Source organism: Oncorhynchus tshawytscha, linkage group LG16, assembly GCF_018296145.1.
Source record: "Oncorhynchus tshawytscha isolate Ot180627B linkage group LG16, Otsh_v2.0, whole genome shotgun sequence".
NCBI lineage: Eukaryota > Metazoa > Chordata > Actinopteri > Salmoniformes > Salmonidae > Oncorhynchus > Oncorhynchus tshawytscha.
The window spans coordinates 60,895,809-60,917,222 of NC_056444.1; the positions used below are offsets into that span (position 1 = coordinate 60,895,809).

A 21,414-nucleotide genomic window follows, 5' to 3' on the forward strand; every position below is an offset into this window, starting at 1 on the left:
TTTGTCATCAGTACAAGGCGATAAAGCAGGGAAATGAGAGGAGAGTCTTCTTTTTTAATACATAAATGAATAAGCTATGAGAGTGGTCATTATTTAGGGCATGCCATTTTCAAGCAGCAATAGTGCCATTCTCGGGGACACCAAATGACATGACTAGAATCTCCTCCAGCACAGCATGAGAAACAGGTTAAAGTTGCACTCCGGCTTTCAATAACCCATTGACCTCCATCTATTTATGACCCCTGACATATATTTAAAAGAATTCATATTCATAATGTAAGTAATTTTCATTCAAGGGCAACTTAATAATTCACCTTGTAGGACAGTAAAAAAGCATTCACCTTTTAGCACCCAAAATATTTTAGTAAGCAATTTTTATAATTGGCTGTCCGGGCCGGGTCTTAACCCATAAAGTTCAGATGTGCCAGAATTGGAAAAATGTGTTTTATGGTGGCTGGGCCTCGCCGCCTCCTTTGCCCTTAAAAAAATGCCCTGAGAATAAGAGCCTACTGAAAATAGAGGCGTAAATAATGTGACGAGCAATGGGTTTTCCTTTAAATAAATACCGATCAGGTTTATGTTGAAAGACAATAGAAAACGTAGGCCAGATATGCGGTTTACAGTATTTATAGCTGTAATATCGAGGTGCCAGCACCGTAATTTCATGCCCCAATGAGAATGGCAAGGTCACAGCAAATGCTTCGGCTGAGCATCTGCTAATACGGCGACTCATAAACAGGCGCGGCGTGTATCAGGTGCACCAAATACAGTATAATGAAATACAGAATAGCTTTCCATTATTGTTCTTTTTTACGGTGTCGTCATTAGATGTAATTTATGTCTTAAAAAATTCATCTCCTCGCCAGGTCGATCCGAAATGGGGGTCCAGGGGTCATTCCACAGGTTTGGAAACCCGTAATAAATTTCCACAATCCTTTTTTGTAGGCTTTTCCTTTTATATGTAAAAATCTGTTTCACCTTGTTCTCTCTTTTCTAAATGGATATGAGGTGTCTTTCATTTGTCGTCGCCTTTTTCTGAACAATCAACGGATCAGAGCACACAATAGTGGAGCAAGCTTTAATTCGACAAGAAACCCTAACAGCTTTATGAATTTCCATGCATTTTATTTTGATGTAAAGTAAATAAGCCCTTTCATAGTGCTGCACACACAACAACATTAAAGAGGTCCAACACCATTAACATGCACATATTTTTAAGAGGACATTTTATAAAGTTATTTTGGAGGAACTACATTTCAAGGTGAAAAGGGAAAATGGGAACCTCTCCCAGGGTACTAAAATATGTTTTTTCATTCTATGGTGAAATGGAAATATGGGCTTGTGCTCCAAATGGCACCCTGTTCCCTATATACAGTATAGTGTACCAGTTTTGACCAGAGCCTGTAGGGACCCTGGTCAAAACTAGTGCATAGGGTGCCATTCGGGATGCAACCCTTGCATGTCTCACTCAATAATCTGCCACTGTTGTGTCTGCTGTGGTCAGATGAATCCGGAGTTCAGGGACACATTATTGCTTATTGGACAGTGCAGCCTGACTGCACGAGCTCAGCACATGGCGGTGGCCACTTCCTGGCACTCAGGGCCCGCCATTGACGACAGGCTGGCCAATATTTGCCTTAAATTATTCAACCATTTTCATGGCCATTTGAAGCCATTGGTGCATTTAAATACTGTAGGTGCCTCTCAGCATCACACATGTTGATTCTCCAAGAACCTTTAGAGCCCCTCATGAAGATGTCAAAAAGAGGGCTAGATTGTGGTTGATTCTTCTTCATCAAGATGGGTTTGTAGATGGGCAGTAAATGCTCATTTGACATCTTTTGGGACCGCAATTACGAGTCTTCTGCATCGCACTCACACAGGTACTTGGGTGACACAATGCTTCTCAAATGATTTGGTTAACTGGCAGTCATTGCTCTCTCATTTCATAGACATTTAATAGAAGAAATGGTGTGTGTGTGTGTTAATGTCACACAACACATGTTGATATTGTAATGATTAGCTCCACATGGATTTCAGACTCTGATGTGTATACAGATGGCTCAACAAATCGCTTCTTCTCCTCTCTCAACCCTCTTCTCATCTCTCCGCCATTCCCACAGCCCTGTATAGTACAGCAAATAAGAATAGCGGTCTCAAATGAAGCAAACCTCATCCCCCTTGACTCTCTTGCAACTCAGTTGTGCATACCAAATGGCATCCTATTCCCTATTTAGTGCACTTTGACCAGCGCCCTAAACGTAATGCGCTAAATAGGAAATAGGGTGCCATTTGGGATGACACAGCACCGCAGGGAGGCCTGCTGTGTGGAGTAGAATGTTCCAAAGCCCAGGGGAATGGCCCAAGTTAAAAGGCCATCTCGGCAATGGGGATTTTCTGTCAGAAGGCAGGAGGAAGGGAAACCCAGGAAGCCCAGTAGCACACTCAGGGAAATCACATGGGGAAATGGAGGTAAAATGGTAGCAGGAGCAAGCCAGTGATGCTACACATTGCAATACAGAGGAAAGTGCCTTATGGTCCACACCTTAGCCCTTATACCTCTCCCCAGCAACAAGCCTCAATGGAGCCAGCTGATTGGAAGTGTTTAAAATCATGGTCAGTAGGGAGGAAAAGTTTTGAAATTGGGAGGTACTTAACTGAACGTATCCAATAAGAGATGCTTGTTTTCGTTTTCTGCTGCAAAGTGTTTTGCTACAGTATGTACTACTGAACACGACCCTGTTCTTTTGTCTAGTGAGTCACATCAGTATATTTGATTTTAGTTCTCCACTGTTGTGTTTTGGTTGATCTCGGAATGAACAATGCCAGCCTTTTTTCAGACGCTCATTGAAAGTTGTAATTATTCGTCTTTGTTTAGATTATGATGCTCATTAAAGACGAGACACATACCCATGGAAGCATATGGCGACGGAAATAAAATCCTTTCAGTCCACAAAATAAAATAAGACTCCCCCCCGCTGCCCCCTCCCATTCTCCATTAGGGAGCTCTTTGCAATTTAATCATCACTAAAATCATTAAAAAAGATCTGAAGATTAAGTTATATTGGCATTTGCAAAATTATGTAATACATTTACATCACAATGAGGAAATTAAAATAATGCATTTTCTCTGTCTGGGGTGTATGAGATCTCCACCTGGGAAATATAACTGGAGAAGTGGACAGACTGATTTTCTTTGCCTTTGGTGGCCGTTAGTGAGAACGGGGTTTCAGCTTTCTTTGTTTGATCCTGCTCTGCTGTCTGCTGTAGGCAGATGTCTGGGTAACTGAAGAGGTGCTGTCCAATGCCTGATTCACACTATAGGGTGTACCCTAACCGTACTGTGCTAGCTAAGATATTTAATTTTTTACATGATTCATTACTGCACAATTCCAGCTACCATGGTGGAAGCATAACCCAGCCAGCCCAGGGCCCTATACTACAAATCAGGTTTGAAGAGTTAATCCTTTACTCTTTTGGGAATTGGCCTACATGGACAGTGCCAAATTTAAATGTTTCTAACAGAATAAATATAGAAAGCATATGCATAACCATGGTAGCAATTGAAAAAGAACACTTGGGAGATTATGGGGAAATGATCAGTTCCTAAGTAATTCAATGCACTTTTATGACTCAAAGAAAGAGTCTTAAATTATAATTATTATTATTATTTTTTTGCTCTCCTAGCTGTGGCGTTGAGGAACTGAAGCAAGCACACTTATAGTTTTTTGTTTAGAACATAGCCACGCCTCCCACGATCACACAATAACTGTTGTTTACGCAATCGAAATACACTATATATCGCAATCTGGGTATTCTATTGCCAACATGACTAGCTAAGTCATAAAATGCGATCTTACAGTGTTAGGCTTTCACAAGGCACTTCAGGAAAAACTATTTGTAATTTTGGTGCGCCTAGAATGGGAGTCATGAGTGCATTCAAGTGCGGGTTCCGTGGTAAATTTGGCAGGAACTGGAACAAGCTGTTGTACACGTCGATCCAGAGCATCCCAAACATGCTCAATGGGTGACATGTCTGGTGAGTATGCAGGTCATGGAAGAACTGAGACATTTTCAGCCTTCAGGAATTGTGTACAGATCCTTGCAACATGGGGCAGTGCATTACCCTGCTGAAACATGAGGTGATGGCGGTGGATAAATGTTACGACAATGGGCCTCAGGATCTTGCCACGATATTTCTGTGCGTTCCAATTGCCAGCAATAAAAGGCACTTGTGTTCATTGTCTGTAGCTTAAGCCTGCCCATACCATAACCCCACCACCACCACGGGGCACTCTGTTCACAAAGTTGACATCATCAAACCGCTAGCCCACACATCGCCACACAGTTAAATAAATGAAATAAAAAAATACACGTGGTCTGCGGTTGTGAGGCCGGTTGAACGTACTGCCAAATTCTCTAAAACGACATTGGAGGCAGCTTATGGTAGAGAAATTAAAATTAAATTCCCTGCTGTATATTCCTGCAGTCAGCATGCCAATTGCACGCTCCCTCAAAACTTGAGACATCTGTAGCATTGTGTTGTGTGACTAAACTGCACATTTTAGTGGCCGTTTATTGTCCCCAGCACAAGGTGCACCTGTGTAATAATCATGTTGTTTAATCACACCAGTCAGGTGGATGGATTATCTTGGCAAAGGAGAAATGCTCACTAACAGTAATGTAAACACATTTGTGCACAAAATTTGAGATACATTTTTTTTGTGCATATAGGACATTTCTGGGATCTTTTATTTCAGGTCATGAAACATGTTCTATTTATGCGTTTATCGGTGACGAAATCTTCCATTTTCAACCCCTATGCGGACTGACCGGGGCTGTGAGTGGAAAGGCCTACTGAGCGAGGTAACTTTGGTCAACTCTGAGTTCAACCAGTCACATGAATGTTGCTCTCCTTTTGGCCAGGTACATTTCTATGACAATGAAGCGTTAGCTAACTCAGGGCTAACTCCATTCATCCTGAATGAAGTGTCTGAGCCGTGAGTTGAGGACCAATGGAATCAGATTCCCTCCCTCTTGCAAAGATTGCGTCATCATTCCTTTCATTTGAGGAAGACCAAAATATTTTAGTAATCAAATGTTTTTTGAGTTAAAAAATAGTAATATTAAAATACCTATCACATTACACATTTAGTAATGACCGAATGCATTTGAAGCTTCACGCACAGTAAAACTTTTGTATGACATCATATATTTATTTTATTGATAGGAGTGGGGGGAAAAAGGTGCTTGTGCATTGATAAGCACACCAAAGACTGCATTAACGATATGTAATAAAAGAAAGACAGCGCTTCTAATAGCCTATTTCACACCATAGCCTGCTGAATTTGCAAGATAACTTTTCTTTCATTTTGATGAAACCCTGTGTGGTAAATGTCTGTTCTGTTCCAGGTTTGAATGATAAGGAGATTGAGCTTGCCATCCAGCGCTCGGGCAGTACTGACGAGCCCCTGGCCCTTACCCCTGTGGGACCCCAGTACCCTCTCCTTGCCCCCCAGCTGGCACCTATACCCTACAGTGAGTACACCATCCCCTCCATGCACACACACATATATACAGTTGAAGTCGGAAGTTTACATACACTTTGGTTGGAGTCATTAAAACTCGTTTTTCAACCACTCCACAAATTTCTTGTTAACAAACTATAGTTTTGGCAAGTCGTTTAGGACAATTTTTCCAAACAATTGTTTAATGACAGATTATTTCACTTATAATTCACTGTATCACAGTTCCACTGTGTCAGAAGTTTACATACACTAAGTTGACTGTGCCTTTAATTAAACAGCTTGGGAAATTCCAGAAAATTGTCATGGCTTTAGAAGCTTCTGATAGGCTAATTGACATCATTTGAGTCAATTGGAGGTGTATCTGTGGATGTATTTCAAGGCCTACCTTCAAACTCAGTGCCTCTTTGCTTGACATCATGGGAAAAGCAAAAGAAATCTGCCAAGACCTCAGAAATACAATTGTAGTCCTCCACAAGTCTGATTCATCCTTGGGAGCAATTTCCAAAAGCCTGAAGGTACCACGTTCATCATTACAAACTATAGTACGCAAGTATAAACACCATGGGACCATGCAGCTGTCATACCGCTCAGGAAGGAGACGCGTTCTGTCTCCTAGAGATGTACGTACTTTGGTGCAAATCAATCCCAGAACAACAGCAAAGGACCTTGTGAAGATGATGGAGGAAACGGGTACAAAAGCATCTATATCCACAGTAAAACGAGTACTAAATCGACATAGCCTGAAAGGCCACTCAGGAAGGAAGAAGCAACTGCTCCAAAACCGCCATAAAAAGTCAGACTACAGTTTGCATACTTTTTGGAGAAATGTTCTCTGGTCTGATGAAACAAAAGTAGAACTGTTTGGCCATAATGACCATCGTTATGTTTGGAGGAAAAAAGGTGAGCCGAAGAAAGCCGAAGAACACTATCCCAACCGGGAAGCACGGGGGTGGAAGCATCATGTTGTGTTTAGTGCTTTGCTGCAGGAAGGACAGGTGCACTTGACAAAATAGATGGCATCATGAGGGAGGAAAATGATGTGGGTATATTGAAGCAACATCTCAAGACATCAGTCAGGAAGTTAAAGCTTGGTTGCAAATGGGTCTTCCAAATGGACAATGACCCCAAGCATACTTCCGAAGTTGTGGCAAAATGGCTTAAGGACAACAAAGTCAAGGTATTGGATTGGCCATCACAAAGTCCTGACCTCCTTCCTAAAGAGAATTTGTGGGCAGATCTGAAAAAGCCTGTGCGAGCAAGGAGGCCTACAAACCTGACTCAGTTACACTAGCTCTGTCAGGAGGAATGGGCCAAAATTCACCCAACTTATTGTGAGAAGCTTGTGGAAGGCTACCCGAAACGTTTGACCGAAGTTAAATTTAAAGGCAATGCTACCAAATACTAATTGAGTGTATGTAAACTTCTGACCCATTGGGAATGTGATGAATGAAACTATAGCTGAAATAAATAATTCTCTCTACTATTATTCGACATTTCACATTCTTAAACTTAAACTATCCTAACTGACCTAAAACAGGGAATTTTAACTAGGATTAAATGTCAGGAATTGTGAAAAACTGAGTTGAAATGTATTTAGGCTAAGGAGTATGTACACTTCTGACTTCAACTGTATATATACACAATCTCTACTACTGACTAGTACTCTGTACTCAGTAACTCACAGTATTCAATGTTCTGTGATACCATGAACTGCAAACAGAAGACCATTTGTATGACAAGATGCTACAGTAAAAGTGGAGTGTGGATGGAAGTTAGTGAATGTGGGTGTAAAACCGCCTTTTACACAACATGTAATATTCATTGTGTCAACATGCACTCTTACCTTTTTACCCTCAATCCAATGATGTGTGCTTACCAGTAGCAGAAGCAACACATTTGCCTCGCGTAGTAATTATTTCACCAATATCGTCGCCCCTCCATCACGTGAAATCTCTCCCAATGATGTTTCATACCAGGGGGTTTCACCCCAAGCAAGGCCCTGGTACAACCTATATCTTTATTACTGCTCGGGTTATGAGTGCTGTCCACTGATTTACCAATGCAGAATGAAGTCCGCATAATGCTTAACCCGTATGACAATGATTCCCAATGTATTCCACCCTCATTTATTACTGCACTGTCCTTGACTCCCCCGGCATCTCATGTTTTGTAATGGAAGTGATGTTGATGGGATGGCCATGTAGTTAGGGGCTCTGGCTCGGACCATTCCATACTGTTTTTTTATTTTTTATATCAAAATGGCTATAAGGGAAGCTGCATAATGAGGTGAGTGCCGGGGAGTCTTGTATGGGGGTCATGCCTAAAAGAGGGGGCTACCTCTCTTTGATATCCTTGTTATGGGGAAGCCACACAGGGGCCTGCATCCATCTCTGTCGGAGTAATGGATCCTCTGATCTCTATTTCCAACCGGCGGAAGGACAGGAAGGCCTCCTCTGAACCCAATAAATTTGAGAGGAGATTGGAAAAACGGGGGATGGAGACTCGAGCTCCATCCATGGCTTAAGTGACCAAATAAAAAAGGAGAGATGGAGATGGTGGGAAAAGAGTATGAGGAGGAGAGAGAGGTAATGGGGGGACCTAAGAGGTGGAAGAGAGACTGGTGAGTGGCGAGACCCCCCAGTTGATGCAGAGGTTTACTGGGTAGCCAGGGTCAACCATCCACCTCAAGGACTCTTCCGTCTGCCGAGCGGCACGCTATAGCCAGACGCGACGATCCACGGGAGCCATAATGTTGATGATGACTCAAATGTATGTGGTATACCATATAGACAATGGGAGAGTGATTTTGAATTTTTGATGGGAAAGGTTGCCGGTTCTTCCTGTCGTCACTGCATTTGTGTTGACGTGTGCCCTTGACCAAGGAGAGGGCCGTCCTTTTCACCTTGACGATGTACAGTAGACCAGCAGTGGGTTTTTTGACATGCAAATCACACAAGTGGCAAAGCAATAAGATCAATCAAATCCCTTGTAGAATGACACGAAAACTGGATGCTCTGATCATTTAATGTGTAATACACAGACCCGGCGCCAGAACCAATCAGTTGGACGGGAATTTCATTTCCATAGGTGGGACCATTTTTTCACGGGACCTCCTATGTGTGCACGCATCTTTTAAATGGGTGCAGGGCCGGCCCACTCATTAGGGAGGATTAGGCGGCCTCCCATGGTGGCAGATTGATGAGAGCAGCATTTTCTGAGCTCCAGCAACATTATAAAACCTCACATAATTCTGCCCAAAAACAATGAACATTTCTCTCAACAAGTGGCAGGGACGCTAAATATTTATCTTGTCCATTCCCAGCGTGCCTCTCTATGGTGCTGTTGGAGAGATGCATCGCTGTACACTCCACCAACATTCCATCAAAAAAATGATCAAACGTAAATCATGTAGCAGATATAGCATATGGTAGAAAGAGCATGTGTCCTTTTCTGTAGCCTACAGGCTGGAGAGACAATGTCATGAGACATTTTTCTATCCATACAAGTTTCTCTGATCAAATACCTAACCTAAATGGCACCCAATCAAATAAAGCATGTGATTACATGTTAACAAACAACAGCCTATCCTAAAAACAGGACAGGTCAAAGTTAAATGGACAATATGCAATGGACAATCGGGCTACAGTCAATTTTTTTGACAAGCTGATCATAGAAAAAAAAAGAAAATACTTCTGCATTTCCCGCTGTGTAAACACATTGCAAATACGCTCAGGAGTCTTTGTCACAAAGGCGGGAATGCAGGCGACGAGCTTAGGTCTGCATATTATTCCTATAGAAACGCATTGGGCTTATAGTGGACAGATTTTGGTGAGAGCGCCTCTTCCTCTCTGCTGAACCTATATCCCCGGAGAAAGCATCCGAGTGAGTGAAACAGCGCCCCTCTGGCTCAGTATGTGTAGACCACGTATCTGATGCTGTCTGGACAGAAATAGTATTACATTCCATACTCTATTGGTCCAGACAGCATCAGATACGTGGTCTACACATACTGAGACAGAGGGCCGCTGTTTCGTTCACTCGGATGCTTTAACTGAGATTGATGGGTCTTTCTGTCGGCGCGTCTTGATCAAATAAATTCTCAATATTTCAATATTTTATTTGGATGGGCAAGGAGGTACGGTAGGGCGAGCCAGGTCCCCTAAGGCATGCCCATAACGCAGGCCCTGGTGATACACCTAAGTGAAATATGGTATTTACAGTCATGTCCTACGGGGTTTTAGTCTTGCTATAGAATTTGGAATTGAATGTTAGGTCAATGGTTCATCTTGATGTACTATAGATACAGGTACATGACTCCCCCAGCACACTCGCTCACCTCACCACACACACACACGCACACACACACACACACATTAAACTTGTTGAACTAGCCTAGTTGTCCTCATCCCCTCGATTTTAAGATTTCTGTTTCCCGCCTAGAAAAACATCTAGGGGAAACAACACTCTACTAGTTGTAGTTTAGGGACATTTTCTGTTGAATGTTGCTGTGATGTGGGAAATTCCACTCAGCGAAACAGCAGGCCCACCCAGATGACAGCTCAAACAATGAAACAATTACACACTTTCACTCTGTCCTCCTGAGATACACACTGTCTAGTTCCAGTCCCACAGACACACTCACCTTTCAACCCTTACAGGTTCTTCCTCTCCTAGATGTTTATAGAAGCACAATCTAAGATGGTTTTTTTTTGCTCTGTGATTTAATTTCTCAACCCATACACATATAACATAAGTGTTTTGTCTGGCATTGTCTTGACTTGAGAGATTACTTTTAGCTAGTTCAATGTTTTTTGGTTGGTTTGTTTACAGAATTGATTTAATTGCAATGTTTTATTCAATTTCTGATTGGAAACATTGCAGATTTCCATCCCTGTTTTCAAGATCTTTTGGGTTTGATTTCAACTATTAAAATACTGAATTCAACCTACCATGAGTTTGTTACCTCAGTACAAAGCACATGGTCTTCCCACCATGACAGGGTGTCACCTTTACTCAGGGATTTGATGTTGTGTTTTTGTCTCTCCTCAGGTCCCCGTGGCTACAGATGGAGAGACTACGGTGCCCTCACTGTCATCATGATGGGCATGGCCTTTGGCTTCCATCACCTCTACAAGGTACACCATTTTAATTCGGTCCAGAAATGTCTCTTCCGGTAGGCAGGAAGTGAAAGCTACTGTCTGGGGGGAGCATACTTGTTTTGGTAAAAAGTTGAGAATTGGGGCTGGAGAAATGTAACCATTCTCAAATTCTTAGATGGAGCTGTGGATGCAAGGATTGACAATCCATGAGATCAAAAGTATAGTTAAACCATCTTTTGAAGATATACAATGTTTGGCTACGTTTTGTTGTGTTCTTATATTTTAGATTATGATCTTCAGTAATCAATGGGTAAATATCAAGAATTGAGATGGCCGTTGAACAGATTCCCAGATCCCAGACTGTACCTTTAAACATACCTACTTTAAGCACCTGTTCTGTTATCTCCTAATTGGGTGGTCATTCAGTCCTTGATTGCATTCTGTCAGCTTATTCCTTGAGTAAGCATTTATTGACATTCCTGTTGAAATCAAAGGATTTAAAGGTTGAAAGGTGGCTGATATCATATTCCATAATCTAGACTGGGCCTCAAGGTCTGCAGCGCCACTGGTTTCTTTGGCCAATCAGTGATATTAATCAATCATTTCATCAAATAATTACCAGGGAGAAAAGAACTAGCAGTATTCCGGATTTCAAGACTCTGATCTAGAGGATCTATTTCATCCAACCATTTATTTTACACAGTCCAGTGAGTTCTGTCAACGCAGTTTGCCCCAATATTACATTTATATTAGTGGGGTTTGTTGGTACATCAGTCAATTGTAACTTTGTTAGATTCTAATGCCAAACGCTCCGTACATCAGTCTTGCCTGGTTGTTAAAAGCTCATGTCTGGCTTGCCCAATCACATGATCTCATTTGAACCCCTCTTTTTAATTATATTTATTTCTGTCTCTCTCTCAATCCTTTTTTCCTTATTGCAAAAAAAAAGAAAGTTGCCAGCACAGCACACGACCCTCTTTTGATATTACGCCCTCCAAAAATAATCGCCCTTGGTTTTTTTATCACGCTCCAGAGCCCCTGAACATGGGCCTGGGAGGCTCCTTGTTCCTCACTGACATGAATCCCTCTGTAGCTGTTCGTATTGCTGTGAGTGGCATGTGGAAGCCATTACTCTCTTTTATAGGTGGATGAGAGTTTAGCAGTAGCCGTTACAACCAGTATGACCAGCCATCGTGTGTGTGTGTGTAGCTGCTGGATCACAACGCTCCCATGATGTCATGACTCTGGGGGTGTAGGGCCTGAGACTTGTTTCTTGTGGATGGCGGGTGCCATGGCAGGAGTTTGTGTATATGGATTCCATTCCAAATGGCACCCTATTATCCATGTAGTGCACTACTTATGACCAGGGCACATACGGCTCTGGTCAAATGTAGTGCTATTTGGGACACATCCATGGAGTTGTCTATGGAGCCAGCCCCAGCAGTACATGATCTATATGCCATAATAAATCTACTACTCTGAACCAAAGGAAATCTGAAAATAACCTTCCTTAATAGAGTACTGGGGTTTTATTCTATTTCAATATATTCTCTAATTATAGAGGTGAAATTAACAAGTACAGTAATGCTATCTGAAGACTAGTTTATCCTATATTCTGCTACATTCCTTCAAGTGACTACTTTACGCTCAAGTTCCCTTAAGCTACAATATGTTCCATTACGATGTAATGATCACTATTCTACATTGAGCTTGTTCAGTAGCATCCATATAGCATGTCTCCACTTGTAGCACTTCATGAAATTATAATCTACAGTTTTATAAAATAGTTTGGTGTCTTGTTAACTCTCCTTCTGTCTAGTTCTGTCTCTCACCCTACTACCCGTCCTCTGGCCGTCTGTCTCTCACCCTACATGTCCTCTGTCTGCCTCTCATCCTACTTGTCCTCTGGCCCTATCTGTCTCTCTCCCTACCTGTCCTCTGGCCCTCTCTGTCTCTCACCCTACCTGTCCTCTGGCCCTCTCTGTGTCTCATCCTACCTGTCATCTGGCCGTCTATCTCTCACCCTACCTGCCCCTCCTCTCAATCTAGTGAGAGGCCCAGCATTATAATACAGTATGGGCTCTTCGGTTATTTTATTTTTTTCCCCCTCACACCCTACCTTTCCGTACCCGCTGTCCTGCTCACTCGCTCTACTTTTTAAAATATCTCTCGCTATCTTTCTTTCTCTCTCTCTTTCTGTCTCGCACCCTCTCACACCCTACCTGTACCAGTCTCTCCTACTCTCTATCGAGCGAGAGACCCACCAGCTCGTAGCATGGGAGTTGGGATTCCCTAACGGAGCTGCATCCTGCTGTCATGTCACAGGAGCGGAGTGCTAGCCACACCATATGCTCCGTCTGCCCATACTTTATTTATGCTATAAAGGCGCCATGTAAACACAGCCCTCCCAGTAGCCTACTTATTAATTACTCGCTGTTGACACTAATTTAATATTTTTCAACTTAAAAGTGTTTATTACTAGGACTGGCGTCACCCAGCCTCAGGTGTTGCAGGGACAACCTGGTCCTGACGGCCACACGCTCCGTTCCAAAGAGAAAGACATTTCAGTAAATCCATCTGTGGGACTTACCTAAACATAAACTTTGAAGGTTTAAAAAATTGTATGCACAAATATCACACCCCCAAAAATGCTAACCTCCCCTGTTATTGTAATGGTGAGAGGTTAGCATGTCTTGGGGGTGTGATATTTGTGCAACTGTGACTTTGTCACTCACCATTATTTACGATTAATTCTGGACTATCCGTAATCATGGTAGCATCCACATGACTGTATAAGTATTTAGAAACATATTATATTCTTATTTACAATTAAAGTGAGTACAAAATGACAATACATTATTTACCATGAATTTATATTGGACACAAAATGATCTGAAACACAACCAATACAAACAGCAAATGCATCCAACAAGTTTGTAGATTCACAAGCTTGACGTAATCATAGCATTCTAGCATATGGGACCAAATACTACTCTTTTGACTACTTTAGTGCATATATAAATTATTTTTTCCCCATAATACTTTTGGTCCCCTTAATTGGCCGGGGTTGTTATGTACAAAAACAGTTTTTTTATTTGATTTATTTTACCTTTATTTAACAAATTCTTATTTTCAATGACGGCCTAGGAACAGTGGGTTAACTGCCTGTTCAGGGGCAGAACGACAGATTTGTACCTTGTCAGCTCGGGGGTTTGAACTAACTTCAGGTTACTAGTCCAACGCTCTAACCACTAGGCTACGCTGCCGCCCCAATATAGATGAAAATACCCTCAAATTAAAGCTGACAGTCTGCACTTTGTATCAGTTCAAATCCAGAGCCAAAACAACAACAACAACATTTGTCACTGTCCCAATACTTTTGTAGCTCACTATATATATTTTTTAAATAATTGGCCCCCGACCTCTTGTGATTTTGTAAATGTGGCCCTCTTGCTAATCTACACTGAACAAAAATATACACCCAACATGCTACAATTTTTATTTGACCTTTATTTAAGTAGGCAACTTTTGGTTACTAGTCCAACGCTGTAAACACTAGGTTACCTGCCGCCCCAAATTTCAGTTCATATAAGGAAAATCTGTCTATTGAAATAGATCAATTAGGCCCTAATCTCGTCACATATACCTTTTTTTTAAAAATAAGTAGGGGCGTGGATTTAAAAAACAGTCTTATCTGGTGTGACCACCATTTGATCATGCAGCGCGACACATCTCCTTCGCATAGAGTTGATCAAGCTGTTGATTGTGGCCTGTGGAATGTTGTCACACTCCTCTTCAATGGCTGTGCGAAGTTGCTGGATATTAGCAGGAACTGGAACATGCTGTCGTACACATTGATCCAGAGCATCCCAAACGTGCTCAATGGGTGACATGTCTGGTTATGGAGACAATGAAAGAACAATGATGTTTTCAGCTTCCAGGAATTGTGTACAGATCCTTGCGACTTGGGGCTGTGTATTATCATGCTGAAACATGAGGTGATGGCTGCGGATGAATTGGCTCAACAACGAGCCTCAGAATCTCATCACGGTATCTCTGTGCATTCAAATTGCCATGGACAAAATGCAATGGTGTTCTTTTTCTGTAGCTTATGCCTGCCCATACCATAACGCTACCATGGGGCATTCTGTTCATAACATTGACATCAGCAAACCGCTCGCCCACATGACGCCATACATGCTGTCTGCCCGGTACAGTTGAAACCGGGATTCAGCCATGAAGAGCATACTTCTCCTGCGTGCCAGTGGCCATCGAAGGTGAGTATTTGCCCACAGAAGTCGGTTACGACGCCAAACTGCAGTCAGGTCAAGACTGTGGTGAGGACGACGAGCACGCAGATGAGCTTCCCTGAGACAGTTTGTACAGAAGTTCTTCAGTTGTGCAATCCCACAGTTTCATCAGCTGCCCAGGTGGCTGGTCTCAGACGATCCCACAGGTGAAGAAGCTGCATGTGAAGGTCCTGGGCTGGCATGGTTACACATGCTGTTGTGATGCCGGTTGGACATACTGCTAAATTCTCTAAAACAACGTTGGAGGCGGCTTATGGTAGAGAAATTAACATGAAATTCTCTGGCAACAGCTCTGGTGGACATTCCTGCAGTTAGCATGCCAATTACACGCTCCCTCTAAACTTGAGATATCTGTGGCATTGTGTTATCTTACAAAACTGCACATTTTAGAGCATCCTTTTTATTGCACCTGTGTAATGACCATGCTGTTTAATCAGCTTCTTGATATGCCACACCTGTCAGGTAGATGGAGGATTTTGTCAAGAAATGCTGACTTAACAGGGATGTAAACAAATTTGTGAACAAAACGAGAAAAAGAAGCTTTTTGTGCGTATGGAAATGTCCTGGGATCTTTTATTTCGGCTCATGAGACATGGGACCAACACTTTGCATGTTGCGCATATATTTTTGTTCAGTGTATTTGAGTATCCCTGGTCTAGAGGCCCATTTAACATGTGCAGAGTTCAACTACGCACATGTTTCTAGGGTTGTGTTCATTCATCAAATGAAAAAAAACAAACTGAAACAGGGAGGGACTAGCTAGACTTGTTCAATGCTTTTCATCGTCTGTTGCGAAACATTTTATAACGTTGTGTAGTCTAATAATGAAGCCAACCTATGACTGTCATCGACACAGTCAGCCTTCTCATGTCTCATCTGGCCACCACATTCACATTGGATCACAAAGTTTTGTCTAAACTAGCAATGAAACACAGTACCAGTCAAACGTTTGGACACACCTACTCATTCCAGGGTTTTTCTTTATTTTTACTATATACATATTAGAAAAATAGTGAAGACATCAAAACTATGAAATGACACATATGGAATAATTTAGTAACCAATTTCTTCTTATTTTTTAAACAAAATATATTTTATATTTGAGATTCTTCAAAGTAGCCACCCTTTGCCTTAATGACAGCTTTGCACACTTTTTGTTTAACCCTTTTTTTGGTTACTACATGCCTCTATATGTGTTATTTCATAGTGTTGAGGTCTTCACTATTATTCTACAATGTAGAAAATAGTACAAATAAAGAAAAACCCTGGAATGAGTGGGTGTGTCCAAACTTTTGAATGGTACTGTACATGTGCTATCGCTCAATTCAATCATGTCTTTCGATATTAAAACAGTGGTGAGAAATTGATATTCTGGGTATACTGTAGGTTTAGCATTTTCTGTCACTTTGTCAGATGTTACCTCCTCCCCTCAGTATCCTTTTCCACACCAATAGTTGAATTTCCTTAAGCAGTCTGCAGTTCATTTGTTTATTGGTTCCTTTTTTCAGGTGAAAATCTGAATCTACAACATTGACCTTTAGACAGTTTAGGCCACACTGTGATAACATAAGACATTGACTTTGTCCATTCAGAGTTGAAACTGCTTAACATGCCCTGCCCTGTCTCTCAATCTGTGTAACAAATGGCTCCCTATATGGTGCACTACTTTTGTCTAGAACCCCCTGGGTCCTGGTCAAAAGTAGTGCGCTATATAGGGAATGGGGTTCCATTTAGAACACACCCTTTCTCTCCCTTCCTGGCAAGAAGTGTAATAGCATGTCATGTTTTTAATTGCAGAAATACATCCTTCCCCTCATTATGGGCAGCAAAGAGGACAAGAAGCATCTGCAGAGAATCGAGAGCAACATCGCCGAGATGAGTGGCACGCTGACACAGACAGGTGAAGATTAATATCTTCATCACTTCTCCCTCCCTCCTTAACATTTTCCGTCATTTATCTGTCGCCAAAATCGCCGCCGCGTGTTTTTAACAAACGACTCTGCTGTCATTTTGCTTTAATTTGAAATTGCTTGTTTACTGTCAGGCTCGGCCTCAATTAATTACGTTTCGCTGAAAAGCTCTTAACCTCAGAATATTAATGAGGGGTTGGGAAATGACAACTTTTTTTTGTCACTCCCTACCTCCCTCCTTCCCACCCACCCTCTTTCTCTCTCTATACCGCTGTCTCGCCCTCTGTCTCTCTCTCTCTCTCGGTGGTGAGAAAGTTCATTTTAATTTTGCACTGGGAAGTGTGATGCTTGGCGGCTGGTCTCAGCGCAGGGCCTAGTGATTAAGTGTGCAGTGACAGGTGCGTCTCCCATGTTGGACAGGTGAGGAATCTCAACCTGGCTGTCAGAAACTGAGTGTGAGAGTGAGAGAACGTTGGGGGGAGGGAAGAAAGAGATGCATCCCTCGCTCGGCGTCAGTGTAATTAAACATGGTGGGAAGAAGCGTGAACGAGGGACACCTCAGAGAGCAACTTTTGTCTTATTAGCGTCGCGTTGTTCAACTCTGGGCTGTTTTTTCCACGTCTCTTTTAATTTGAGCGAGATGGATCTCTTGGTTTGAGACAGAAGAGTTGATCACACTTAGTGAAATAGTCCCGTAAGAGGTATGCGGTTGAATCATGAGAAGAGGAGGTACTGATGAATCAAAAGCATAGTAGAAGCTATACCCACACAGGGCATAAGTATGTTGAACCAACCTATCAACCTCATGTAATTTATTTTCAATGTACTGACATTGAACATCAATGGATTTTGGGGTTGAAAAAATGCAACCACAAATCAACAACAAGATTTCAAGGGTAGGTTTATTTCAAGTAGGGTTCACGTTTGCTGACAATTCAAATAACCCTTTACCAGGGCTCTACAGTGCAACTATTTTACTTGTATATTCACCTAATTTTTTAAAATCTGAAATAAAATAATTAACAAACCTGTTTCAAAAACTAAAACTATACTGAAACTATTAACTTTGACTCCAAAACTAACTACAATAAAAAATGATGTAATATTTTTTTTTTGTAAGTGGGGTGTAAGTGGGTTTTTCAATGGGGTTCTCAAGCTTCTGAATCTGGCTGGTCACATTGAGATTGACTTTATCATTTAAAGGTAGACTCAGCCAGATGATGTTGCCACAAGCATCACTGTAGATGTTGGCCGCATTTTATTGGTAAGATTAAAGTATCCGAATGTAGACAGAAGTCCAGGAGTGAAGTCGGGGTGTGTGCATCTGCTACAGCCAAAAGTAAGACACTAATGTGGTTTTCCAACAGCAAGGCTCAGATCAACATGGCAGTGTTGCCATTGTTTCAAACCTGGGTTCAAATAATATTTCAAAAATATTTCAAATACATTCAAAGAAAGTATTCCGATTTTATATTTTATCTGACTTTTAATGTATTTGAAAATACACTTGGAAAGTATATGAAAATAATCAAAAACACTGACTCAAATACACTCCCATGCATTTAAAAGTACTTAAATATTCTCAAATACACAGAAAAAGTATTTTAATACCAGATACTCAATACACATGTATTTGAATCCAGGTCTGCATTGTTTCTAAAAATGTTTTCTTTGTAATGTCTGTCGAAACTTTGCATCTGTGCTCCTAGAGTGTGCGGCTCTCCTTTATTTTTTAAGTGTTCCACTCCGCTAGCTAGCACCTCGCCTAAATAGGTGTGCGTTTTTCACAATGTCGAAATAAACATGTACTGTATCTAACACCCATATCACACACTCACAAACTGAAATCATAATATAATCCCAGCAACCACATTTGGTTCCTTGGAAGTTGTTGTAACGCAAGTTTTTGGTTTCCCATTGGTTCTGGGAACGAAGCCTTAAGTTTGCTGACTGTTAAAAATGAACGTTTGTTTTAATACGTTCTGGGAAACAAAAGTGATTTCTCCTGCTCTGGGAACCTTCATTTTTAGGTTGCAGGGAGGTTCTGAGAACAAATATTATAAGTTAGTTGAAGGTATTTAAATAACGATCTGAGAACATGGTTCAATAAGACTTTGAGTAACACTTTTAGCTTAGTTTGGGTTCACTGTTTGAACTCCAAGCACAGATAGGACACATGGAAATTCATTTTCTTAGGCATTAATCATGCAGACACATTTTATTTTTTATTGTGGCACAGTGTCAGTGACATTCAAACCTATGATATTTTCTTTATACATAGAATTAGTCAACTGTGCCACCAGGATGGAGCTAGCATGCAATGTAAATTCTTTGTACACATGCAAAGCTGTTCATTTTAGTTTATTGAAACAGACCACATTTCAAAGCAAACAAGCACTCGTTAAGATCAGGTTTTGCCAATTAGTTTGTTATGGAAAGTTGTCTTAATGTTCTGAGAAAAGTACTGAAATTCCCACAGAAAAACGTAGTTTCTTAACTTTCTGAAAACATGCCTTTAAATAGAACCATGGGGAAAGCTTTTGAAAGGTTATGCTGAAGTACTGAAATTCCCACCTATGAAATATATGGTTCTCACAAAATGATGTGCTTGCTGGGTATCCTGCACAAAATAACCATAGGACAACTACACTCTCACCAATCTCTAAGAAACATATGGTTCTCAGAATGTTGTGTGCTAGCTGGGATTTGTGTACATCACTTAGTGATAGAGGGCCTCAAATATCACATGTACACTACATGACCAAAAGTATGTGGACACCTGCTCGCCGAACATCTCATTATAAAATCATGGGCATTAATATAGAGTTGGTCCACTCTTTGCTGCTCTGTAACAGCCTCCACTCTTCTGGAAAGGATTTCCACTAGATGTTGAAACATTGCTGCGGGGACTTGTTTCCATTCAGCCACGAGCATTAGTGAGGTCGGGCACTGATGTTGGGCTTAGCTCGCAGTCGGCATTCCAATTCATCCCAAAGGTGTTCGATGGGGTTGAGGTCAGGGCTTGGTTCAGGCCAGTCAAGTTCTTCCACACCGATCTTGACAAACCATTTCTTTATGGACTTCGCTTTGTGCTCAGGGCATTGTCCTGCTGAAACAGGAAAGGGCCTTCACCAAACTGTTGCCACAAAGTTGGAAGCGCATAAACGTCTAGAATGTCATTGTATGCCGTAGTGTTAAGATTTCCCTTCACTGGAACTAAGGGGCCTAACCTGAACCATGAAAAACAGCCCCAGACCATTATTCCTCCTCCACCAAACTTTACAGTTGGCACTTCATTGGTGCAGGTAGCGTTCTCCTGGCATCCTGAGGCGTTGTTGCTCGTAGACGTTTCTACTTCACAATAACAGCACATACAGTTGACCGGGGCAGCTCTAGCAGGGCAGAAATGTGAAAAACTGACTTGTTGGAAAGGGGGCATCCTATGACATTGCCATGTTGAATGTCATTGAGCTCTTCAGTAAGTCCATTCTTCTGCCAATGTTTTCTATGGAGATTGCATGGCTGTGTGCCTGTCAGCAACCGTTGTGGCTGAAATAGCCGAATGGAGGAAGTTTGGAACCACCGCCCAGGCAAACTGAGCAATTGGGAGAGAATGGCCTTGGTCAGGGAAATGATCAAGAAACCGATGGTCCCTCTGATAGAGTTCCTCTGTGGAGATGGGAGAACCTTCCAGAAGGACAACCGTCATTTAAAGGGCTCCCAAGTGGCACATTGGTCTAAGGCACTGCATCTGAGTGCAAGAGGCGTCACTACAGTCCATGGTTCAAATCCAGGCTAAATCATATTGTGTTTGGGAGCCCCATAGGGCGGTGCACATCTGGCCCAGTGTCGTCCGGGTTTGGCCGGGGTAGACCGTCATTGTAAATAGGAATTTGTTCTTAACTGACTTGCCTAGTTAAATAAATCAAATCTGTGCAGCACTCCACCAATCAGGTCTTTATGGTAGAGTGGCCAGATGGAAGCCACTCCTCAGTAAAAGGCACAAGACAGCCCGCTTGGAGTTTGCCTAAAGGCACCAAAAGGACTCTCAGACCATGAGAAACAAGATTCTCATGTCTGATGAAACCAAGATTAAACTCTTTGGCCTGAATGCCAAGCTTCACGTCTGGAGGAAACCTGGCACCATCCCTATGGTGAAGCATGGTGGTGGCAGCATCATGTTGTGGAGATATTTTTCAGCGGCAGGCACTGGGAGACTAGTCAGGATCGACAGAAAGATGAATGGAGTAAGGTTCAGAGAGATCCTTGATGAAAACCTGCTCCAGAGTGCTCAGGACCTCAGACTGAGGGGCGACGGTTCAAATTTCCAACAAGACAACGACCCTAAGCACACAGCCAAGATAATGCAAGGGTAGCTTTGGGACAAGTCTCTGAATGCCCTTGTGACCCAGCCAGAGCCCGGATTTGATCCCGATCGAACATCTCTGGAGAGACCTGAAAATAGCTGTGCAGCTACGCTCCCCATCCAACCTGACAGAGCTTGAGGGGATCTGCAGAGAAGAATGGGAGAAACTCCCCAAATACAGGTGTGCCAAGCTTGTAGCGT

General features: G+C 42.0%; 1 protein-coding gene across 1 annotated transcript in view; it reads left to right on the plus strand.

Annotated features, from left to right (window-relative positions):
* The window catches only part of pex14 (peroxisomal biogenesis factor 14), a 105,066-nt gene that overhangs the window by 62,856 nt on the left and 20,796 nt on the right, over positions 1–21,414 (plus strand). The window contains exons 4-6 of the mRNA XM_024375656.2: positions 5,413–5,538; positions 10,578–10,663; positions 16,735–16,837. Of these exons, the coding sequence (XP_024231424.1) occupies positions 5,413–5,538; positions 10,578–10,663; positions 16,735–16,837 (315 nt within the window). The remainder of the gene's footprint in view (positions 1–5,412; positions 5,539–10,577; positions 10,664–16,734; positions 16,838–21,414) is intronic.